This window comes from Ambystoma mexicanum, chromosome 2p (genome assembly GCF_040938575.1).
Source record: "Ambystoma mexicanum isolate Mex_15411 chromosome 2p, UKY_AmexF1_1, whole genome shotgun sequence".
NCBI classification, from domain to species: domain Eukaryota; kingdom Metazoa; phylum Chordata; class Amphibia; order Caudata; family Ambystomatidae; genus Ambystoma; species Ambystoma mexicanum.
This window is the reverse complement of record NC_090923.1, coordinates 22,788,609-22,814,261: the sequence shown is the minus strand read 5'-3', so window position 1 is coordinate 22,814,261 and position 25,653 is coordinate 22,788,609. Positions and strand designations below refer to the sequence as shown.

Genomic DNA, 25,653 nt, shown 5'->3' with positions numbered 1-25,653 from the left:
GCTCCTTGCTACAGGCAGTACTGCTGCTGGCACACTGTGTGCACTCCACCTGCTCATTGCTACAGGCAGTACTGCTGCTGGCACCCTGTATGCACACCACCCTGCTCATTGCTACAGGCAGTACTGCTGCTGGCACCCTGTGTGCACTCCACCTGCTCATTGCTACAGGCAGTACTGCTGCTGGCTCCCTGTGTGCACTCCACCTGCTCATTGCTACAGGCAGTCCTGCTGCTGGCTCCCTGTGTGCACGCTGCCTGCTCATTGTTACAGGCAGTACTTCTGCTGGCGCCCTGTGTGCACTCCACCTGCTCATTGTTACAGGCAGTGCTGCTGATGGTACCCTGTGTGCACTCCACCTGCTCATTGCTACTGTCAGTACTGCTGCTGGCACCTTGTACGCACTCCACCTGCTCATTGCTACATGCAGTACTGCTGCTGGCACCCTGTGTGCACTCAACCTGCTCTTTGCCCTAGGCAGTACTGCTGCTGGCACCCTGTGTTCACTCCACCTGCTCATTGCTACAGGCAGTCCTGCTGCTGGCTCCCTGTGTGCACGCTGCCTCCTCATTGTTTGTTTGTTTGTTTGTTTATTAATTTGTATAGCGCACCTGACCCAAGGGTATATGGGCGCTTAAGCTTCGAGTTACAGGCAGGGTAGGGCACAGTTGTACAGTGATGAAGCAAAGGTATACTTGACAAGATAGCAATTAGTGCATAGACAATAATATTCTGACATAGTGCAAAATACATTCTTGCAGAGGGTATGCAATCAATCATGGTAGGTTAATTGTTGAGTAACCAGGTGATGACCTTAGTTCTGAAAGGCTGGAAGGTGGGTGTAGATTTGATATCCAGTGGAATGGTATTCCAAAGTTGTGAAGCCAGAGCTGGGAACCTAGAACCACCAGCTCTTTTGAGGGAGAATTTGGGCACAGTCAGTTGTAGTGTATTAGAGGATCTAGTGGTTCTAGTGTTCTGTCTTAGTGTAAATTTGTTAGTGAGATAGGGAGGGGCAAGGCCGTTGAGTGCTTTATAGGTGAGGCAGATGGTTTTTAGATCTATTTTTTGTTGGATGGAGAGCCATTTGCATGCAATTCTGGTGGCCGAAATATGTTCTCTTCTGGGAATATTCAGGGCGGCACGGAGTGCATTATTTTGTAGAACTTGCAATTTATTAATTACCGTTTTGTTGGCACCTACATAGAGACTATTGCAGTAATCTAGTTTAGATTGTATAAGTGCTCTGGCTAAGGTGAGACAGTTGTTAGTGGAAATCAACGGTCTACAGGCCGTGATTAGTTTGCCCGTGTAGGCCGTGGCTGAGGCAGTCATATTAATTTGTTTGGCTAGATTAGTATTCGTGTCGAGGTAAAAACCAAGGGTTTTTACACTCTTGGCGATAGGGATGGTGTTGCCGTCAATGGTAAAGCTAGTGTAGCTGGGACTAAGTTTCCGAATGGTGTTGGGTGAGCCGACAAGGAGCAGTTCAGTCTTGTCATCATTCAGGCAGAGGCCATGTGTGGCCATCCATGCCTGAATGATGGAGAAGACTTTATTGATCCAAATGGCGTCCGAATTATAGTTGCCGGATAAGGTGAGGAGCATCTGGGTGTCATCTGCGTAGTTGGTGTAGGTGACACCCAGATGGTCCAGCTTGTCGAATAGGGGCTTTGTAAAAATATTATACAAAGTAGGTGACACACAAGATCCTTGTGGGACACCACAAGTAATAGGGATAGGGTCGGCAGCTGCTAGGGGTGAGAAAACCTGCATGGTCCTATTGTCCAGGAAGGATTGGATCCATGAAATTGCGGAGTGGGAGAAGTGTACTGCCGATGACAGATGGTTGCACAGGATTTTGTGATCAACCAGATCAAAGGCAGCGGATAGGTCAAGAAGAAGAAGGATGCCAGCTTTACCTTTATCTTTGAGGTCGTCTATCTGGCACTTGAGATCAACCAGGGCCGTTTCTGTCCCGTGTAGTGGACGAAAGCCGGACTGGCGAATTCCTAGTAAATGGTTAGTCTCGAGGTAATCCTGGATTTGTAGATAGGCCACTCTATCAAGAATTTTTAGTAAGAATGGGACAGTGGTGATGGGTCTGTAATTCGTGGGTATATCTGGGTTGAGGGTAGTTTTTTTTAGTAGCGGTAGGACCCAGGATTGTTTCAGATTGCTGGGTACCAAGTTATCAGAGAATGACAGGTTTATTAATTTTGTAATGAACGGGGAGAGATCCCTTGCAGCATCTTTTATGATCTGTGCGGGACAGCTGTCCCCTTTGCAGTTCGAGGGTTTCAATGATGCTATAATTTTTTGTACTTCGGGTATGGATACCTTTTTGAAGGTAAACCCTGGGCTGGTGGCTGTAGGGGGGGAGGGGTGGGGCTGGAAGTCGAATCATAAGTGAGTTGTTGTTGTTTATTGTCAATTTTAGACTGGAGCCCTGAAATTTTGTTAACAAGGGCATTCTGGATCCCTGTGCACCATGGTTTATCTTTAGTGCAGCTATCCGTGGAAGGAATGGGGTTTTCTAATTCCTTTAGGATGTTAAAGAGCTCCTTTGAGCTGGAACTTGCCTGCGCGATCCTGGAGTTGAGCGATTCTTTCTTTGCGCGTATAATCTCATTTTTGTAGAAGGTGGAGATATTAGTGAGATTCGTTTTGTTAATTGCTGAGGGCGCTGATTTCCATAGTGCTTCAAGTTTACTTTTTTGTTGCCGGAGGAGTTTAAGTTCTGGGGTGTACCATGTATTCAGGTGCGCTTTTGGTTTCCCCTTGCGCATTTTTAGTGGGGCAATAGTGTCAACTGCTTTGGCCATGGAATCATTATAGACGTTGACTAGTTGGTTCAGGTCAGTTGTGGCTGGTAGTGCGTTCAGAATAGGGGTCACCAAGGGTATTAAGGCTTCCGCTGTGATGTTACTCTTTTTCCTAGTTAGACAGGCTGGTGCAGTAACAGGTTTGTTGTGCACTAGGTTACTAGTGTTAATGTAATGTGCTTGTTACAGGCAGTACTTCTGCTGACACCCTGTGTGCACTCCACCTGCTCATTGTTACAGGCAGTACTGCTGTTGGCACCCTGTGTGCACTCCACCTGCTCATTGCTACTGTCAGTACTGGTTCTGGCACCCTGTGTGCACTCCACCTGCTCATTGCTACAGGCAGTACTGCTGCTGGCTCCCTGTGTGCACGCTGCCTGCTCATTGTTACAGGCAGTACTTCTGCTGGCACCCTGTGTGCACTCCACCTGCTCATTGTTACAGGCAGTGCTGCTGTTGGCACCCTGTGTGCACTCCACCTGCTCATTGCTACATTCAGTACTGGTTCTGGCACCCTGTGTGCACTCCACCTGCTCATTGCTACAGGCAGTACTGCTGCTGGCCCCCTGGGTACACTGCACCTGCTCATTGCTAAAGGCAGTACTGCTGCTGGCACCCTGTATGCACTGCACCTGCTCATTGATAAAGGCAGTTCTGCTACTGGCACCCTGTACACACGCCAACTTGCACATTGTTACGGGCAGTACTGCTGCTGGCACCCTGTGTTCACTCCACCTGCTCATTGCTACAGGCAGTCCTGCTGCTGGCGCCCTGTGTGCACGCTGCCTCCTCATTGTTACAGGCAGTACTTCTGCTGACACCCTGTGTGCACTCCACCTGCTCATTGTTACAGGCAGTACTGCTGTTGGCACCCTGTGTGCACTCCACCTGCTCATTGCTACTGTCAGTACTGGTTCTGGCACCCTGTGTGCACTCCACCTGCTCATTGCTACAGGCAGTACTGCTGCTGGCTCCCTGTGTGCACGCTGCCTGCTCATTGTTACAGGCAGTACTTCTGCTGGCACCCTGTGTGCACTCCACCTGCTCATTGTTACAGGCAGTGCTGCTGTTGGCACCCTGTGTGCACTCCACCTGCTCATTGCTACATTCAGTACTGGTTCTGGCACCCTGTGTGCACTCCACCTGCTCATTGCTACAGGCAGTACTGCTGCTGGCCCCCTGGGTGCACTGGACCTGCTCATTGCTAAAGGCAGTACTGCTGCTGGCACCCTGTATGCACTGCACCTGCTCATTGATAAAGGCAGTTCTGCTACTGGCACCCTGTACACACGCCAACTTGCACATTGTTACGGGCAGTACTGCTGCTGGCACCCTGTGTGCACTCCACTTGCGCATTGCTACTGGCAGTACTGCTGCTGTCGCACTGCATGCACGCCAACCTGCTCATTGCTGCAGGCAGTACTGCTGCTGGCTCCCTGTGTGCACTCCACCTGCTCATTGCTGCAGGCAGTACTGCTGCTGGCACCCTGTGTGCAGTCCACCTGCTCATTGCTGCAGGCAGGACTGCTGCTGGCACCCTGTGTGCACTCCACCTGCTCATTGCTACAGGCAGTCCTGCTGATGGCACCCTGTGTGCACTCCACCTGCTCATTGTTACAGGCAGTCCTGCTGCTGGCACCCTGTGTGCACTCCACCTGCTCATTGCTACAGGCAGTACTGCTGCTGGCACCCTGAGTGCACTCCACCTGCTCATTGCTGCAGGCAGTACAGCTGCTGGCACCCTGTGTGCACTCCACCTGCTCATTGCTGCAGGCAGTACTGCTGCTGGCACCCTGAGTGCACTCCACCTGCTCATTGCTGCAGGCAGTACTGCTGCTGGCACCCTGTGTGCACTCCACCTGCTCATTGCTGCAGGCAGTACTGCTGCTGGCACCCTGTGTGCACTCCACCTGCTCATTGCTACAGGCAGTACTGCTGATGGCACCCTGTGTGCACTCCACCTGCTCATTGCTAGAGGCAGTCCTGCTGCTGGCACCCTGTGTGCATTCCACCTGCTCATTGTAGCAGGTAGTACTGCTGCTGGCACCCTGTGTGCACTCCACCTGCTCATTGCTACAGGCAGTACTGCTGCTGGTACCCTGTATGCACGCCACCTGCTCATTGCTACAGGCAGTACTGCTGCTGGCACCCTGAGTGCACTCCACCTGCTCATTGCTACATGCAGTACTCCTGCTGGCACCCTGTATGCACTCCACCTTCTCATTGCTACAGGCAGTCCTGCTGCTGGCACCCTGTGTGCATTCAACCACTCATTGTAACAGGCAGTACTGCTGCTGGCACCCTGTATGCACTGCATCTGCTCCTTGCTACAGGCAGTACTGCTGCTGGCACCCTGTGTGCACTCCACCTGCTCATTGCTACAGGCAATACTGCTGCTGGCTCCCTGTGTGCACTCCACCTGCTCATTGCTACAGGCAGTCCTGCTGCTGGCTCCCTGTGTGCACGCTGCCTGCTCATTGTTACAGGCAGTACTTCTGCTGGCGCCCTGTGTGCACTCCACCTGCTCATTGTTACAGGCACTACAGCTGATGGCACCCTGTGTGCACTCCACCTGCTCATTGCTACTGTCAGTACTGCTGCTGGCACCTTGTATGCACTCCACCTGCTCATTGCTACATGCAGTACTGCTGATGGCACCCTGTGTGCACTCAACCTGCTCTTTGCCCTAGGCAGTACTGCTGTTGGCACCCTGTGTTCACTCCACCTGCTCATTGCTACAGGCAGTCCTGCTGCTGGCTCCCTGTGTGCACGCTGCCTGCTCATTGTTACAGGCAGTACTTCTGCTGGCACCCTGTGTGCACTCCACCTGCTCATTGTTACAGGCAGTGCTGCTGTTGGCACCCTGTGTGCACTCCACCTGCTCATTGCTACATTCAGTACTGGTTCTGGCACCCTGTGTGCACTCCACCTGCTCATTGCTACAGGCAGTACTGCTGCTGGCCCCCTGGGTGCACTGCACCTGCTCATTGCTAAAGGCAGTACTGCTGCTGGCACCCTGTATGCACTGCACCTGCTCATTGATAAAGGCAGTTCTGCTACTGGCACCCTGTACACACGCCAACTTGCACATTGTTACGGGCAGTACTGCTGCTGGCACCCTGTGTGCACTCCACTTGCGCATTGCTACTGGCAGTACTGCTGCTGGCGCACTGCATGCACGCCAACCTGCTCATTGCTGCAGGCAGTACTGCTGCTGGCACCCTGTGTGTACTCCACCTGCTCATTGCTGCAGGCAGTACTGCTGCTGGCTCCCAGTGTGCACTCCACCTGCTCATTGCTGCAGGCAGTACTGCTGCTGGCTCCCTGTGTGCACTCCACCTGCTCATTGCTGCAGGCAGTACTGCTGCTGGCACCCTGTGTGCAGTCCACCTGCTCATTGCTGCAGGCAGTACTGCTGCTGGCACCCTGTGTGCACTCCACCTGCTCATTGCTAATGGCAGTCCTGCTGATGGCACCCTGTGTGCACTCCACCTGCTCATTGTTACAGGCAGTCCTGCTGCTGGCACCCTGTGTGCACTCCACCTGCTCATTGCTACAGGCAGTACTGCTGCTGGCACCCTGAGTGCACTCCACCTGCTCATTGCTGCAGGCAGTACAGCTGCTGGCACCCTGTGTGCACTCCACCTGCTCATTGCTGCAGGCAGTACTGCTGCTGGCACCCTGAGTGCACTCCACCTGCTCATTGCTGCAGGCAGTACTGCTGCTGGCACCCTGTGTGCACTCCACCTGCTCATTGCTGCAGGCAGTACTGCTGCTGGCACCCTGTGTGCATTCCACCTGCTCATTGTAGCAGGTAGTACTGCTGCTGGCACCCTGTGTGCTCTCCACCTGCTCATTGCTACAGGCAGTACTGCTGCTGGTACCCTGTATGCACGCCACCTGCTCATTGCTACAGGCAGTACTGCTGCTGGCACCCTGAGTGCACTCCACCTGCTCATTGCTACATGCAGTACTGCTGCTGGCACCCTGTATGCACTCCACCTGCTCATTGCTACAGGCAGTCCTGCTGCTGGCACCCTGTGTGCATTCAACCTGCTCATTGTAACAGGCAGTACTGCTGCTGGCACCCTGTATGCACTGCATCTGCTCCTTGCTACAGGCAGTACTGCTGCTGGCACACTGTGTGCACTCCACCTGCTCATTGCTACAGGCAGTACTGCTGCTGGCACCCTGTATGCACACCACCCTGCTCATTGCTACAGGCAGTACTGCTGCTGGCACCCTGTGTGCACTCCACCTGCTCATTGCTACAGGCAGTACTGATGCTGGCTCCCTGTGTGCACTCCACCTGCTCATTGCTACAGGCAGTCCTGCTGCTGGCTCCCTGTGTGCACGCTGCCTGCTCATTGTTACAGGCAGTACTTCTGCTGGCGCCCTGTGTACACTCCACCTGCTCATTGTTACAGGCACTACTGCTGATGGCACCCTGTGTGCACTCCACCTGCTCATTGCTACTGTCAGTACTGCTGCTGGCACCTTGTATGCACTCCACCTGCTCATTGCTACACGCAGTACTGCTGATGGCACCTTGTGTGCACTCAACCTGCTCTTTGCCCTAGGCAGTACTGCTGTTGGCACCCTGTGTTCACTCCACCTGCTCATTGCTACAGGCAGTCCTGCTGCTGGCTCCTTGTGTGCACGCTGCCTGCTCATTGTTACAGGCAGTACTTCTGCTGGCACCCTGTGTGCACTCCATCTGCTCATTGTTACAGGCAGTGCTGCTGTTGGCACCCTGTGTGCACTCCACCTGCTCATTGCTACATTCAGTACTGGTTCTGGCACCCTGTGTGCACTCCACCTGCTCATTGCTACAGGCAGTACTGCTGCTGGCCCCCTGGGTGCACTGCACCTGCTCATTGCTAAAGGCAGTACTGCTGCTGGCACCCTGTATGCACTGCACCTGCTCATTGATAAAGGCAGTTCTGCTACTGGCACCCTGTACACACGCCAACTTGCACATTGTTACGGGCAGTACTGCTGCTGGCACCCTGTGTGCACTCCACTTGCGCATTGCTACTGGCAGTACTGCTGCTGGCGCACTGCATGCACGCCAACCTGCTCATTGCTGCAGGCAGTACTGCTGCTGGCACCCTGTGTGTACTCCACCTGCTCATTGCTGCAGGCAGTACTGCTGCTGGCTCCCAGTGTGCACTCCACCTGCTCATTGCTGCAGGCAGTACTGCTGCTGGCTCCCTGTGTGCACTCCACCTGCTCATTGCTGCGGCAGTACTGCTGCTGGCACCCTGTGTGCAGTCCACCTGCTCATTGCTGCAGGCAGTACTGCTGCTGGCACCCTGTGTGCACTCCACCTGCTCATTGCTACAGGCAGTCCTGCTGATGGCACCCTGTGTGCACTCCACCTGCTCATTGTTACAGGCAGTCCTGCTGCTGGCACCCTGTGTGCACTCCACCTGCTCATTGCTGCAGGCAGTACTGCTGCTGGCACCCTGAGTGCACTCCACCTGCTCATTGCTGCAGGCAGTACAGCTGCTGGCACCCTGTGTGCACTCCACCTGCTCATTGCTGCAGGCAGTACTGCTGCTGGCACCCTGAGTGCACTCCACCTGCTCATTGCTGCAGGCAGTACTGCTGTTGGCACCCTGTGTGCACTCCACCTGCTCATTGCTGCAGGCAGTACTGCTGCTGGCACCCTGTGTGCACTCCACCTGCTCATTGCTACAGGCAGTACTGCTGATGGCACCCTGTGTGCACTCCACCTGCTCATTGCTAGAGGCAGTCCTGCTGCTGGCACCCTGTGTGCATTCCACCTGCTCATTGTAGCAGGTAGTACTGCTGCTGGCACCCTGAGTGCACTCCACCTGCTCATTGCTGCAGGCAGTACTGCTGCTGGCACCCTGTGTGCACTCCACCTGCTCATTGCTGCAGGCAGTACTGCTGCTGGCACCCTGAGTGCACTCCACCTGCTCATTGCTGCAGGCAGTACTGCTGCTGGCACCCTGTGTGCACTCCACCTGCTCATTGCTGCAGGCAGTACTGCTGCTGGCACCCTGTGTGCACTCCACCTGCTCATTGCTACAGGCAGTACTGCTGATGGCACCCTGTGTGCACTCCACCTGCTCATTGCTAGAGGCAGTCCTGCTGCTGGCACCCTGTGTGCATTCCACCTGCTAATTGTAGCAGGCAGTACTGCTGCTGGCACCCTGTGTGCACTCCACCTGCTCATTGCTGCAGGCAGTACTGCTGCTGGCACCCTGTGTGCACTCCACCTGCTCATTGCTACAGGCAGTACTGCTGATGGCACCCTGTGTGCACTCCACCTGCTCATTGCTAGAGGCAGTCCTGCTGCTGGCACCCTGTGTGCATTCCACCTGCTCATTGTAGCAGGTAGTACTGCTGCTGGCACCCTGTGTGCACTCCACCTGCTCATTGCTACAGGCAGTACTGCTGCTGGTATCCTGTATGCACTCCACCTGCTCATTGCTACAGGCAGTACTGCTGCTGGCACCCTGAGTGCACTCCACCTGCTCATTGCTACATGCAGTACTGCTGCTGTCACCCTGTATGCACTCCACCTGCTCATTGCTACAAGCAGTACTGCTGACGGCACCCTCTGTGCACTCCACTTGCGCATTGCTACTGGCAGTACTACTGCTGGCGCACTGCATGCACGCCAACCTGCTCATTGCTGCAGGCAGTACTGCTGCTGGCACCCTGTGTGTACTCCACCTGCTCATTGCTAAAGGCAGTACTGCTGCTGGCTCCCTGTGTGCACTCCACCTGCTCATTGCTACAGGCAGTACTGCTGCTGGCTCCCTGTGTGCACTCCATCTGCTCATTGCTACAGGCAGTACTGCTGCTGGCACTCTGTAGGCACTCCACCTGCTCATTGCTACAGGTAGTACTGCTGATGGCACCCTGTGTGCACTCCACCTGCTCATTGCTACAGGCAGTCCTGCTGCTGGCACCCTGTGTGCACTCCACCTGCTCATTGCTGCAGGCAGTCCTGCTGCTGGCACCCTGTGTGCATTCAACCTGCTCATTGTAACAGGCAGTACTGCTGCTGGCACCCTGTATGCACTGCATCTGCTCCTTGCTACAGGCAGCACTGCTGCTGGCACACTGTGTGCACTCCACCTGCTCATTGCTACAGGCAGTACTGCTGCTGGCACCCTGTATGCACACCACCCTGCTCATTGCTACAGGCAGTACTGCTGCTGGCACCCTGTGTGCACTCCACCTGCTCATTGCTACAGGCAGTACTGCTGCTGGCTCCCTGTGTGCACTCCACCTGCTCATTGCTACAGGCAGTCCTGCTGCTGGCTCCCTGTGTGCACGCTGCCTGCTCATTGTTACAGGCAGTACTTCTGCTGGCACCCTGTGTGCACTCCACCTGCTCATTGTTACAGGCAGTACTGCTGATGGCACCCTGTGTGCACTCCACCTGCTCATTGCTACTGTCAGTACTGCTGCTGGCACCCTGTATGCACTCCACCTGCTCATTGCTACAAGCAGTACTGCTGATGGCACCCTGTGTGCACTCCACCTGCTCATTGCTACTGTCAGTACTGGTTCTGGCACCCTGTGTGCACTCCACCTGCTCATTGCTACAGGCAGTACTGCTGCTGGCCCCCTCTGTGCACTGCACCTGCTCATTGCTAAAGGCAGTACTGCTGCTGGCACCCTGTGTGCACTCCACTTGCGCATTGCTACTGGCAGTTCTGTTGCTGGCGCACTGCATGCACGCCAACCTGCTCATTGCTGCAGGCAGTACTGCTGCTGGCACCCTGTGTGTACTCCACCTGCTCATTGCTACAGGCAGTACTGCTGCTGGCCCCCTGTGTGTACTCCACCTGCTCATTGCTACAGGCAGTACTGCTGCTGGCTCCCTGTATGCACTCCACCTGCTCATTGCTACAGGCAGTCCTGCTGCTGGCACCCTGTGTGCACTCCACCTGCTCATTGCTAAAGGCAGTACTGTGCTGGCACCCTGAGTGCATTCCACCTGCTCATTGCTACAGGCAGTCCTGCTGCTGGCACCCTGTGTGCATTCAACCTGCTCATTGTAACAGGCAGTACTGCTGCTGGCACCCTGTATGCACTGCATCTGCTCCTTGCGACAGGCAGTACTGCTGCTGGCACACTGTGTGCACTCCACCTGCTCATTGCTACAGGCAGTACTGCTGCTGGCACACTGTGTGCACTCCACCTGCTCATTGCTACATGCAGTACTGCCGCTGGCACCCTGTGTGCACTCCACCTGCTCATTGCTACATGCAGTACTGCCGCTGGCACCCTGTGTGCACTCCACCTGCTCATTGCTACAGGCAGTACTGCTGCTGGCTCCCTGTATGCACTCCACCTGCTCATTGCTACAGGCAGTACTGCTGCTGGCACCCTGTATGCACTGCATCTGCTCCTTGCGACAGGCAGTACTGCTGCTGGCACACTGTGTGCACTCCACCTGCTCATTGCTACAGGAAGTACTGCTGCTGGCACCCTTTGTGCACTCCACTTGCGCATTGCTACTGGCAGTTCTGCTGCTGGCGCACTGCATGCACGCCAACCTGCTCATTGTTGCAGGCAGTACTGCTGCTGGCACCCTGTGTGTACTCCACCTGCTCATTGCTACAGGCAGTACTGCTGCTGGCTCCCTGTGTGTACTCCACCTGCTCATTGCTACAGGCAGTACTGCTGCTGGCTCCCTGTATGCACTCCACCTGCTCATTGCTACAGGCAGTCCTGCTGCTGGCACCCTGTGTGCACTCCACCTGCTCATTGCTAAAGGCAGTACTGTGCTGGCACCCTGAGTGCATTCCACCTGCTCATTGCTACAGGCAGTCCTGCTGCTGGCACCCTGTGTGCATTCAACCTGCTCATTGTAACAGGCAGTACTGCTGCTGGCACCCTGTATGCACTGCATCTGCTCCTTGCGACAGGCAGTACTGCTGCTGGCACACTGTGTGCACTCCACCTGCTCATTGCTACAGGCAGTACTGCTGCTGGCACACTGTGTGCACTCCACCTGCTCATTGCTACATGCAGTACTGCCGCTGGCACCCTGTGTGCACTCCACCTGCTCATTGCTACAGGCAGTACCGCTGTTGGCACCCTGTGTGCACTCCACCTGCTCATTGCTACAGGCAGTACCGCTGCTGGCACCCTGTGTGCACTCCACCTGCTCATTGCTACATGCAGTACCACTGCTGGCACCCTGTGTGCACTCCACCTGCTCATTGCTACCGGCAGTACCGCTGCTGGCACCCTGTGTGCACTCCACCTGCTCATTGCTAGAGGCGGTACCGCTGCTGTCACCCTGTGTGCACTCCACCTGCTCATTGCTACAGGCAGTACTGCTGATGGCACCCTGTGTGCACTGCACCTGCTCATTGTTACAGACAGTCCTGCTGCTGGCACCCTGTGTGCACTCCACCTGCTCATTGCTACAGGCACGACTGCCGCTAGCACCCTGTGTGCACATCACCCTGCTCATTTCTACAGGCAGTACTGCTGTTGGCACCCTGTGTGCACTCCACCTGCTCATTGCTACAGGCGGTAATCCTGCTGGCACCCTGTGTGCACTCGACCTGCTCTTTGCCACAGGCAGTACTGCTGCTGGCACCCTGTGGACTCCACCTGCTCATTGCTACAGGCAGTCCTGCTCTTGGCACCCTGTGTGCACTCCACCTGCTCATTGCTACAGGCAGTACTGCTGCTGGCTCCCTGTGTGCACGCTGCCTGCTCATTGTTACAGGCAGTACTTCTGCTGGCACCCTGTGTGCACTCCACCTGCTCATTGCTACTGTCAGTACTGGTTCTGGCACCCTGTGTGCACTCCACCTGCTCATTGCTACAGGCAGTACTGCTGCTGGCCCCCTGTGTTCACTGCACCTGCTCATTGCTAAAGGCAGTACTGCTGCTGGCACCCTGTATGCACTAAACCTGCTCATTGCTACTGTCAGTACTGGTTCTGGCACCCTGTGTGCACTCCACCTGCTCATTGCTACATGCAGTACTGCCGCTGGCACCCTGTGTGCACTCCACCTGCTCATTGCTAAAGGCAGTACTGCTGCTGGCACCCTGTATGCACTAAACCTGCTCATTGCTACTGTCAGTACTGGTTCTGGCACCCTGTGTGCACTCCACCTGCTCATTGCTACATGCAGTACTGCCGCTGGCACCCTGTGTGCACTCCACCTGCTCATTGCTACTGTCAGTACTGGTTCTGGCACCCTGTGTGCACTCCACCTGCTCATTGCTACAGGCAGTACTGCTGCTGGCCCCCTGTGTGCACTGCACCTGCTCATTGCTAAAGGCAGTACTGCTGCTGGCCCCCTGTGTGCACTGCACCTGCTCATTGATAAAGGCAGTTCTGCTACTGGCACCCTGTATGCACTCCACCTGCTCATTGCTGCAGGCAGTACTGCTGCTGGTACCCTGTATGCACTCCACCTGCTCATTGCTGCAGGCAGTACTGCTGCTGGCACCCTGTGTGCACTCCACCTGCTCATTGCTACAGGCAGTACTGCTGCTGGCACCCTGTGTGCACTCCACCTGCTCATTGCTACTGGCAGTACTACTGCTGGCACCTGTATGCACTCAACCTGCTCATTGCTACAGGCAGTACTGCTGTTGGCCCCGTTTGTGCCCTCCACTTGCTCATTGCTACAGGCAGTACTGCTGATGGCACCCTGAGTGCACTCCACTTGCTCATTGCTACAGGCAGTCCTGCTGCTGGCACCCTGTGTGCACTCCACCTGCTCATTGCTACAGGCAGTCCTGCTGCTGGCACCCTGTGTGCACTCCACCTGCACATTGTAACAGGTAGTACTGCTGTTGGCACCCTGTGTACACTCCACCTGCTCATAGGTACAGGCAGTACTGCTGTTGGCACCCTGTGTGCACTCCACCTGCTCATTGCTACAGGCAGTACTGCTGATGGCACCCTGAGTGCACTCCACCTGCTCATTGCTACAGGTAGTCCTGCTGCTGGCACCCTGTGTGCACTCCACCTGCTCATTGCTACAGGCAGTACTGCTGCTGGCACCCTGTGTGCACTCCACCTGCTCATCTCATTGCTAGAGGCAGTTCTGCTGCTGGGGCCCTGTGTGCACTCCACCTGCTCATTGCTCCAGGCAGTACTGCTGCTGGCGCCCTGTATGCACTCCACCTGCTCATTGCTACAGGCAGTACTGCTGCTCGCACTTTGTAGGCACTCCACCTGCTCATTGCTACAGGCAGTACTGCTGATGGCACCGTGTGTGCACTCCACCTGCTCATTGCTACAGGCAGTACTGCTGATGGCACCCTGAGTGCACTCCACCTGCTCATTGCTGCAGGCAGTACAGCTGCTGGCACCCTGTGTGCACTCCACCTGCTCATTGCTGCAGGCAGTACTGCTGCTGGCACCCTGAGTGCACTCCACCTGCTCATTGCTGCAGGCAGTACTGCTGCTGGCACCCTGTGTGCACTCCACCTGCTCATTGCTGCAGGCAGTACTGCTGCTGGCACCCTGTGTGCACTCCACCTGCTCATTGCTACAGGCAGTACTGCTGATGGCACCCTGTGTGCACTCCACCTGCTCATTGCTAGAGGCAGTCCTGCTGCTGGCACCCTGTGTGCATTCCACCTGCTCATTGTAGCAGGTAGTACTGCTGCTGGCACCCTGTGTGCACTCCACCTGCTCATTGCTGCAGGCAGTACTGCTGCTGGCACCCTGTGTGCACTCCACCTGCTCATTGCTACAGGCAGTACTGCTGATGGCACCCTGTGTGCACTCCACCTGCTCATTGCTAGAGGCAGTCCTGCTGCTGGCACCCTGTGTGCATTCCACCTGCTCATTGTAGCAGGTAGTACTGCTGCTGGCACCCTGTGTGCACTCCACCTGCTCATTGCTATAGGCAGTACTGCTGCTGGTACCCTGTATGCACTCCACCTGCTCATTGCTACAGGCAGTACTGCTGCTGGCACCCTGAGTGCACTCCACCTGCTCATTGCTACATGCAGTACTGCTGCTGTCACCCTGTATGCACTCCACCTGCTCATTGCTACAAGCAGTACTGCTGATGGCACCCTCTGTGCACTCCACTTGCGCATTGCTACTGGCAGTACTACTGCTGGCGCACTGCATGCACGCCAACCTGCTCATTGCTGCAGGCAGTACTGCTGCTGGCACCCTGTGTGTACTCCACCTGCTCATTGCTAAAGGCAGTACTGCTGCTGGCTCCCTGTGTGCACTCCACCTGCTCATTGCTACAGGCAGTACTGCTGCTGGCTCCCTGTGTGCACTCCATCTGCTCATTGCTACAGGCAGTACTGCTGCTGGCACTCTGTAGGCACTCCACCTGCTCATTGCTACAGGTAGTACTGCTGATGGCACCCTGTGTGCACTCCACCTGCTCATTGCTACAGGCAGTCCTGCTGCTGGCACCCTGTGTGCACTCCACCTGCTCATTGCTGCAGGCAGTCCTGCTGCTGGCACCCTGTGTGCATTCAACCTGCTCATTGTAACAGGCAGTACTGCTGCTGGCACCCTGTATGCACTGCATCTGCTCCTTGCTACAGGCAGCACTGCTGCTGGCACACTGTGTGCACTCCACCTGCTCATTGCTACAGGCAGTACTGCTGCTGGCACCCTGTATGCACACCACCCTGCTCATTGCTACAGGCAGTACTGCTGCTGGCACCCTGTGTGCACTCCACCTGCTCATTGCTACAGGCAGTACTGCTGCTGGCTCCCTGTGTGCACTCCACCTGCTCATTGCTACAGGCAGTACTGCTGCTGGCCCCCTCTGTGCACTGCACCTGCTCATTGCTAAAGGCAGTACTGCTGCTGGCACCCTGTGTGCACTCCACTTGCGCATTGCTACTGGCAGTTCTGCTGCTGGCGCACTGCATGCACGCCAACCTGCTCATTGCTGCAGGCAGTACTGCTGCTGGCACCCTGTGTGTACTCCACCTGCTCATTGCTACAGGCAGTACTGCTGCTGGCTCCCTGTGTGTACTCCACCTGCTCATTGCTACAGGCAGTACTCCTGCTGGCTCCCTGTATGCACTCCACCTGCTCATTGCTACAGGCAGTCCTGCTGCTGGCACCCTGTGTGCACTCCACCTGCTCATTGCTAAAGGCAGTACTGTGCTGGCACCCTGAGTGCATTCCACCTGCTCATTGCTACAGGCAGTACTGCTGCTGGCCCCCTCTGTGCACTGCACCTGCTCATTGCTAAAGGCAGTACTGCTGCTGGCACCCTGTGTGCACTCCACTTGCGCATTGCTACTGGCAGTTCTGCTGCTGGCGCACTGCATGCACGCCAACCTGCTCATTGCTGCAGGCAGTACTGCTGCTGGCACCCTTTGTGTACTCCACCTGCTCATTGCTACAGGCAGTACTGCTGCTGGCTCCCTGTGTGTACTCCACCTGCTCATTGCTACAGGCAGTACTGCTGCTGGCTCCCTGTATGCACTCCACTTGCTCATTGCTACAGGCAGTCCTGCTGCTGGCACCCTGTGTGCACTCCACCTGCTCATTGCTAAAGGCAGTACTGTGCTGGCACCCTGAGTGCATTCCACCTGCTCATTGCTACAGGCAGTCCTGCTGCTGGCACCCTGTGTGCATTCAACCTGCTCATTGTAACAGGCAGTACTGCTGCTGGCAACCTGTATGCACTGCATCTGCTCCTTGCGACAGGCAGTACTGCTGCTGGCACACTGTGTGCACTCCACCTGCTCATTGCTACAGGCAGTACTGCTGCTGGCACACTGTGTGCACTCCACCTGCTCATTGCTACATGCAGTACTGCCGCTGGCACCCTGTGTGCACTCCACCTGCTCATTGCTACATGCAGTACTGCCGCTGGCACCCTGTGTGCACTCCACCTGCTCATTGCTACAGGCAGTACTGCTGCTGGCTCCCTGTATGCACTCCACCTGCTCATTGCTACAGGCAGTACTGCTGCTGGCACCCTGTATGCACTGCATCTGCTCCTTGCGACAGGCAGTACTGCTGCTGGCACACTGTGTGCACTCCACCTGCTCATTGCTACAGGAAGTACTGCTGCTGGCACCCTGTGTGCACTCCACTTGCGCATTGCTACTGGCAGTTCTGCTGCTGGCGCACTGCATGCACGCCAACCTGCTCATTGTTGCAGGCAGTACTGCTGCTGGCACCCTGTGTGTACTCCACCTGCTCATTGCTACAGGCAGTACTGCTGCTGGCTCCCTGTGTGTACTCCACCTGCTCATTGCTACAGGCAGTACTGCTGCTGGCTCCCTGTATGCACTCCACCTGCTCATTGCTACAGGCAGTCCTGCTGCTGGCACCCTGTGTGCACTCCACCTGCTCATTGCTAAAGGCAGTACTGTGCTGGCACCCTGAGTGCATTCCACCTGCTCATTGCTACAGGCAGTCCTGCTGCTGGCACCCTGTGTGCATTCAACCTGCTCATTGTAACAGGCAGTACTGCTGCTGGCACCCTGTATGCACTGCATCTGCTCCTTGCGACAGGCAGTACTGCTGCTGGCACACTGTGTGCACTCCACCTGCTCATTGCTACAGGCAGTACTGCTGCTGGCACACTGTGTGCACTCCACCTGCTCATTGCTACATGCAGTACTGCCGCTGGCACCCTGTGTGCACTCCACCTGCTCATTGCTACAGGCAGTACCGCTGTTGGCACCCTGTGTGCACTCCACCTGCTCATTGCTACAGGCAGTACCGCTGCTGGCACCCTGTGTGCACTCCACCTGCTCATTGCTACATGCAGTACCACTGCTGGCACCCTGTGTGCACTCCACCTGCTCATTGCTACCGGCAGTACCGCTGCTGGCACCCTGTGTGCACTCCACCTGCTCATTGCTAGAGGCGGTACCGCTGCTGTCACCCTGTGTGCACTCCACCTGCTCATTGCTACAGGCAGTACTGCTGATGGCACCCTGTGTGCACTGCACCTGCTCATTGTTACAGACAGTCCTGCTGCTGGCACCCTGTGTGCACTCCACCTGCTCATTGCTACAGGCACGACTGCCGCTAGCACCCTGTGTGCACATCACCCTGCTCATTTCTACAGGCAGTACTGCTGTTGGCACCCTGTGTGCACTCCACCTGCTCATTGCTACAGGCGGTAATCCTGCTGGCACCCTGTGTGCACTCGACCTGCTCTTTGCCACAGGCAGTACTGCTGCTGGCACCCTGTGGACTCCACCTGCTCATTGCTACAGGCAGTCCTGCTCTTGGCACCCTGTGTGCACTCCACCTGCTCATTGCTACAGGCAGTACTGCTGCTGGCTCCCTGTGTGCACGCTGCCTGCTCATTGTTACAGGCAGTACTTCTGCTGGCACCCTGTGTGCACTCCACCTGCTCATTGCTACTGTCAGTACTGGTTCTGGCACCCTGTGTGCACTCCACCTGCTCATTGCTACAGGCAGTACTGCTGCTGGCCCCCTGTGTGCACTGCACCTGCTCATTGCTAAAGGCAGTACTGCTGCTGGCTCCCTGTGTGTACTCCACCTGCTCATTGCTACAGGCAGTACTGCTGCTGGCTCCCTGTATGCACTCCACTTGCTCATTGCTACAGGCAGTCCTGCTGCTGGCACCCTGTGTGCACTCCACCTGCTCATTGCTAAAGGCAGTACTGTGCTGGCACCCTGAGTGCATTCCACCTGCTCATTGCTACAGGCAGTCCTGCTGCTGGCACCCTGTGTGCATTCAACCTGCTCATTGTAACAGGCAGTACTGCTGCTGGCAACCTGTATGCACTGCATCTGCTCCTTGCGACAGGCAGTACTGCTGCTGGCACACTGTGTGCACTCCACCTGCTCATTGCTACAGGCAGTACTGCTGCTGGCACACTGTGTGCACTCCACCTGCTCATTGCTACATGCAGTACTGCCGCTGGCACCCTGTGTGCACTCCACCTGCTCATTGCTACATGCAGTACTGCCGCTGGCACCCTGTGTGCACTCCACCTGCTCATTGCTACAGGCAGTACTGCTGCTGGCTCCCTGTATGCACTCCACCTGCTCATTGCTACAGGCAGTACTGCTGCTGGCACCCTGTATGCACTGCATCTGCTCCTTGCGACAGGCAGTACTGCTGCTGGCACACTGTGTGCACTCCACCTGCTCATTGCTACAGGAAGTACTGCTGCTGGCACCCTGTGTGCACTCCACTTGCGCATTGCTACTGGCAGTTCTGCTGCTGGCGCACTGCATGCACGCCAACCTGCTCATTGTTGCAGGCAGTACTGCTGCTGGCACCCTGTGTGTACTCCACCTGCTCATTGCTACAGGCAGTACTGCTGCTGGCTCCCTGTGTGTACTCCACCTGCTCATTGCTACAGGCAGTACTGCTGCTGGCTCCCTGTATGCACTCCACCTGCTCATTGCTACAGGCAGTCCTGCTGCTGGCACCCTGTGTGCACTCCACCTGCTCATTGCTAAAGGCAGTACTGTGCTGGCACCCTGAGTGCATTCCACCTGCTCATTGCTACAGGCAGTCCTGCTGCTGGCACCCTGTGTGCATTCAACCTGCTCATTGTAACAGGCAGTACTGCTGCTGGCACCCTGTATGCACTGCATCTGCTCCTTGCGACAGGCAGTACTGCTGCTGGCACACTGTGTGCACTCCACCTGCTCATTGCTACAGGCAGTACTGCTGCTGGCACACTGTGTGCACTCCACCTGCTCATTGCTACATGCAGTACTGCCGCTGGCACCCTGTGTGCACTCCACCTGCTCATTGCTACAGGCAGTACCGCTGTTGGCACCCTGTGTGCACTCCACCTGCTCATTGCTACAGGCAGTACCGCTGCTGGCACCCTGTGTGCACTCCACCTGCTCATTGCTACATGCAGTACCACTGCTGGCACCCTGTGTGCACTCCACCTGCTCATTGCTACCGGCAGTACCGCTGCTGGCACCCTGTGTGCACTCCACCTGCTCATTGCTAGAGGCGGTACCGCTGCTGTCACCCTGTGTGCACTCCACCTGCTCATTGCTACAGGCAGTACTGCTGATGGCACCCTGTGTGCACTGCACCTGCTCATTGTTACAGACAGTCCTGCTGCTGGCACCCTGTGTGCACTCCACCTGCTCATTGCTACAGGCACGACTGCCGCTAGCACCCTGTGTGCACATCACCCTGCTCATTTCTACAGGCAGTACTGCTGTTGGCACCCTGTGTGCACTCCACCTGCTCATTGCTACAGGCGGTAATCCTGCTGGCACCCTGTGTGCACTCGACCTGCTCTTTGCCACAGGCAGTACTGCTGCTGGCACCCTGTGGACTCCACCTGCTCATTGCTACAGGCAGTCCTGCTCTTGGCACCCTGTGTGCACTCCACCTGCTCATTGCTACAGGCAGTACTGCTGCTGGCTCCCTGTGTGCACGCTGCCTGCTCATTGTTACAGGCAGTACTTCTGCTGGCACCCTGTGTGCACTCCACCTGCTCATTGCTACTGTCAGTACTGGTTCTGGCACCCTGTGTGCACTCCACCTGCTCATTGCTACAGGCAGTACTGCTGCTGGCCCCCTGTGTGCACTGCACCTGCTCATTGCTAAAGGCAGTACTGCTGCTGGCACCCTGTATGCACTAAACCTGCTCATTGCTACTGTCAGTACTGGTTCTGGCACCCTGTGTGCACTCCACCTGCTCATTGCTACATGCAGTACTGCCGCTGGCACCCTGTGTGCACTCCACCTGCTCATTGCTAAAGGCAGTACTGCTGCTGGCACCCTGTATGCACTAAACCTGCTCATTGCTACTGTCAGTACTGGTTCTGGCACCCTGTGTGCACTCCACCTGCTCATTGCTACATGCAGTACTGCCGCTGGCACCCTGTGTGCACTCCACCTGCTCATTGCTACTGTCAGTACTGGTTCTGGCACCCTTTGTGCACTCCACCTGCTCATTGCTACAGGCAGTACTGCTGCTGGCCCCCTGTGTGCACTGCACCTGCTCATTGCTAAAGGCAGTACTGCTGCTGGCCCCCTGTGTGCACTGCACCTGCTCATTGATAAAGGCAGTTCTGCTACTGGCACCCTGTATGCACTCCACCTGCTCATTGCTGCAGGCAGTACTGCTGCTGGTACCCTGTATGCACTCCACCTGCTCATTGCTGCAGGCAGTACTGCTGCTGGCACCCTGTGTGCACTCCACCTGCTCATTGCTACAGGCAGTACTGCTGCTGGCACCCTGTGTGCACTCCACCTGCTCATTGCTACAGGCGGTATTGCTGCTGGCACCTGTATACATTCCACCTGCTCATTGCTGCAGGCAGTACTGCTACAGGCACCCTGTGTGCACTCCACCTGCTCATTGCTACAGGCAGTACTGCTGCTGGCACCTGTATGCACTCCACCTGCTCATTGCTACAGGCAGTACTACTGCTGGCTCCCCGTGTGCACGCTGCCTGCTCATTGTTACACGCAGTACTTCTGCTGGCACCCTGTGTGCACTCCACCTGCTCATTGCTACTGGCAGTACTACTGCTGGCACCTGTATGCACTCAACCTGCTCATTGCTACAGGCAGTACTGCTGTTGGCCCCGTTTGTGCCCTCCACTTGCTCATTGCTACAGGCAGTACTGCTGATGGCACCCTGAGTGCACTCCACTTGCTCATTGCTACAGGCAGTCCTGCTGCTGGCACCCTGTGTGCACTCCACCTGCTCATTGCTACAGGCAGTCCTGCTGCTGGCACCCTGTGTGCACTCCACCTGCACATTGTAACAGGTAGTACTGCTGTTGGCACCCTGTGTACACTCCACCTGCTCATAGGTACAGGCAGTACTGCTGTTGGCACCCTGTGTGCACTCCACCTGCTCATTGCTACAGGCAGTACTGCTGATGGCACCCTGAGTGCACTCCACCTGCTCATTGCTACAGGTAGTCCTGCTGCTGGCACCCTGTGTGCACTCCACCTGCTCATTGCTACAGGCAGTACTGCTGCTGGCACCCTGTGTGCACTCCACCTGCTCATCTCATTGCTAGAGGCAGTTCTGCTGCTGGGGCCCTGTGTGCACTCCACCTGCTCATTGCTCCAGGCAGTACTGCTGCTGGCGCCCTGTATGCACTCCACCTGCTCATTGCTACAGGCAGTACTGCTGCTCGCACTTTGTAGGCACTCCACCTGCTCATTGCTACAGGCAGTACTGCTGATGGCACCGTGTGTGCACTCCACCTGCTCATTGCTACAGGCAGTACTGCTGATGGCACCCTGAGTGCACTACACCTGCTCATTGCTACAGGTAGTCCTGCTGCTGGCACCCTGTGTGTACTCCACCTGCTCATTGCTACAGGCAGTACTGCTGCTGGCTCCCTGTGTGCACTCCACCTGCTCATTGCTACAGGCAGTACTTGCGCTGGCTCCCAGTGTGCACTCCATCTGCTCATTGCTACAGGCAGTACTGCTGCTGGCACTCTGTAGGCACTCCACCTGCTCATTGCTACAGGCAGTACTGCTGCTGGCTCCCTGTGTGCACTCCACCTGCTCATTGCTACAGGCAGTCCTGCTGCCGGCACCCTGTGTGCACTCCACCTGCTCATTGCTGCAGGCAGTCCTGCTGCTGGCACCCTGTGTGCATTCAACCTGCTCATTGTAACAGGCAGTACTGCTGCTGGCACCCTGTATGCACTGCATCTGCTCCTTGCTACAGGCAGTACTGCTGCTGGCACACTGTGTGCACTCCACCTGCTCATTGCTACAGGCAGTACTGCTGCTGGCACCCTGTATGCACACCACCCTGCTCATTGCTACAGGCAGTACTGCTGCTGGCACCCTGTGTGCACTCCACCTGCTCATTGCTACAGGCAGTCCTGCTGCTGGCTCCCTGTGTGCACGCTGCCTGCTCATTGTTACAGGCAGTACTTCTGCTGGCACCTGTGTGCACTCCACCTGCTCATTGTTACAGGCAGTACTGCTGATGGCACCCTGTGCGCACTCCACCTGCTCATTGCTACTGCCAGTACTGGTTCTGGCCCCCTGTGTGCACTGCACCTGCTCATTGCTACAGGCAGTACTGCTGCTGGTACCCTGTATGCACTACATCTGCTCATTGATAAAGGCAGTTCTGCTACTGGCACCCTGTACTCACGCCAACTTGCGCATTGTTACAGGCAGTACTGCTGTTGGCACCCTGTGTGCACTCCACTTGCGCATTGCTACTGGCAGTTCTGCTGCTGGCGCACTGCGTGCACGCCAACCTGCTCATTGCTGCAGGCAGTACTGCTGCTGGCACCCTGTGTGTACTCCACCTGCTCATTGCTACAGGCAGTACTGCTGCTGGCTCCCTGTGTGTACTCCACCTGCTCATTGCTACAGGCAGTACTGCTGCTGGCTCCCTGTATGCACTCCACCTGCTCATTGCTACAGGCAGTACTGCTGCTGGCACCCTGTGTGCACTCCACCTGCTCATTGCTACAGGCAGTCCTGCTGCTGGCACCCTGTGTGCACTCCACCTGCTCATTGCTAAAGGCAGTACTGTGCTGGCACCCTGAGTGCATTCCACCTGCTCATTGCTACAGACAGTCCTGCTGCTGGCACCCTGTGTGCATTCAACCTGCTCATTGTAACAGGCAGTACTGCTGCTGGCACCCTGTATGCACTGCATCTGCTCCTTGCGACAGGCAGTACTGCTGCTGGCACACTGTGTGCACTCCACCTGCTCATTGCTACAGGCAGTACTGCTGCTGGCACACTGTGTGCACTCCACCTGCTCATTTCTACATGCAGTACTGCCGCTGGCACCCTGTGTGCACTCCACCTGCTCATTGCTACAGGCAGTACCGCTGTTGGCACCCTGTGTGCACTCCACCTGCTCATTGCTACAGGCAGTACCGCTGCTGGCACCCTGTGTGCACTCCACCTGCTCATTGCTACATGCAGTACCACTGCTGGCACCCTGTGTGCACTCCACCTGCTCATTGCTACAGGCAGTACCGCTGCTGGCACCCTGTGTGCACTCCACCTGCTCATTGCTAGAGGCGGTACCGCTGCTGTCACCCTGTGTGCACTCCACCTGCTCATTGCTACAGGCAGTACTGCTGATGGCACCCTGTGTGCACTGCACCTGCTCATTGTTACAGACAGTCCTGCTGCTGGCACCCTGTGTGCACTCCACCTGCTCATTGCTACAGGCACGACTGCTGCTAGCACCCTGTGTGCACATCACCCTGCTCATTTCTACAGGCAGTACTGCTGTTGGCACCCTGTGTGCACTCCACCTGCTCATTGCTACAGGCGGTAATCCTGCTGGCACCCTGTGTGCACTCGACCTGCTCTTTGCCACAGGCAGTACTGCTGCTGGCACCCTGTGTTCACTCCACCTGCTCATTGCTACAGGCAGTCCTGCTCTTGGCACCCTGTGTGCACTCCACCTGCTCATTGCTACAGGCAGTACTGCTGCTGGCTCCCTGTGTGCACGCTGCCTGCTCATTGTTACAGGCAGTACTTCTGCTGGCACCCTGTGTGCACTCCACCTGCTCATTGCTACTGTCAGTACTGGTTCTGGCACCCTGTGTGCACTCCACCTGCTCATTGCTACAGGCAGTACTGCTGCTGGCCCCCTGTGTGCACTGCACCTGCTCATTGCTAAAGGCAGTACTGCTGCTGGCACCCTGTATGCAGGAAACCTGCTCATTGCTACTGTCAGTACTACTTCTGGCACCCTGTGTGCACTCCACCTGCTCATTGCTACAGGCAGTACTGCTGCTGGCCCCCTGTGTGCACTACACCTGCTCATTGATAAAGGCAGTTCTGCTACTGGCACCCTGTATGCACTCCACCTGCTCATTGCTGCAGGCAGTACTGCTGCTGGTACCCTGTATGCACTCCACCTGCTCATTGCTACAGGCAGTCCTGCTGCTGGCACCCTGTGTGCACTGCACCTGCTCATTGCTACAGGGAGTACTGCTGCTGGCACCCTGTGTGCACTCCTCCTGCTCATTGCTACAGGCAGTACTGCTGCTGGCACCCTGTGTGCACTCCACCTGCTCATTGCTACAGGCGGTACTGCTGCTGGCACCTGTATACATTCCACCTGCTCATTGCTGCAGGCAGTACTGCTGCAGGCACCCAGTGTGCACTCCACCTGCTCATTGTTACAAGCAGTCCTGCTACTGGCACCATGTGTGCACTCCAAGTGCTCATTGCTACAGGCAGTACTGCTGCTGGCACCCTGTGTGCACTCCACCTGCTCATTGCTACAGGCAGAACTGCTGCTGGCACCCTGTGTGCACTCCAAGTGCTCATTGCTACAGGCAGTACTGCTGCTGGAACCCTGTGTGCACTCCACCTGCTCATTGCTACAGGTAGTACTGCTGCTGGCACCCTGCATGCACGCCAACCTGCTCATTGCTACAGGCAGTACTGCTGCTGGCACCTGTATGCACTCCACCTGCTCATTGCTACAGGCAGTACTGCTGCTGGCAGGTACCCCGTATGCACTCCACCTGCTCACTGTTACAGGCAGTACTGCTGCTGGCTCCCTGTGTGCATGCTGCCTGCTCATTGTTACAGGCAGTACTTCTGCTAGCACCCTGTGTGCACTCCACCTGCTCATTGTTACAGGCAGTACTGCTGCTGGCACCCTGTGTGCACTCTACCTGCTCATTGCTACAGGCAGTTCTGTTGCTGGCACCCTGTGTGCACTCCACCTGCTCATTGCTACAGGCAGTACTGCGGCTGGCACCCTGTGTGCACGCTGCCTGCTCATTGTTACAGGCAGTACGTCTGCTGGCACCCTGTGTGCACTCCACCTGCTCATCGTTACAGGCAGTACTGCTGATGGCACCCTGTGTGCACTCCACCTGCTCATTGCTACTGTCAGTACTGTTTCTGGCACCCTGTGTGCACTC

At 56.3% G+C, this 25,653-nt stretch overlaps 1 protein-coding gene across 1 annotated transcript; it reads right to left on the bottom strand.

Annotated features, from left to right (window-relative positions):
• Window positions 1-7,428: 7,428 nt before the first annotated feature.
• LOC138567692 (pneumococcal serine-rich repeat protein-like) lies at window positions 7,429-23,978 on the bottom strand. The gene is made up of 8 exons (XM_069646162.1): window positions 23,280-23,978; window positions 19,249-19,923; window positions 18,433-19,005; window positions 17,160-17,834; window positions 16,344-16,916; window positions 11,596-12,270; window positions 10,780-11,352; window positions 7,429-7,779 (listed from the first exon to the last, which is right to left on the bottom strand). Exons 1-8 carry the CDS (start codon window positions 23,976-23,978, stop codon window positions 7,429-7,431), a joined length of 4,794 nt encoding a protein of 1,597 aa, XP_069502263.1.
• Window positions 23,979-25,653: the final 1,675 nt, after the last annotated feature.

What these genes read in the sequence shown, in the direction of transcription:
- LOC138567692 (XM_069646162.1), bottom strand. Translation starts at nt 23,978, where the DNA reads ATGAGCAGGGTGATGTGCACACAGGGTGCTAGCAGCAGTCGTGCCTGT. An exon ending in GCACTCAGGGTGCCAGCACA is followed by an intron (nt 19,924 to 23,279) that starts GTACTGCCTTTA and finishes ATGTGCACACAG; the next exon opens with GGTGCTAGCGGCAGTCGTGC. An exon ending in GCACTCAGGGTGCCAGCACA is followed by an intron (nt 11,353 to 11,595) that starts GTACTGCCTTTA and finishes GCGTGCATGCAG; the next exon opens with TGCGCCAGCAGCAGAACTGC.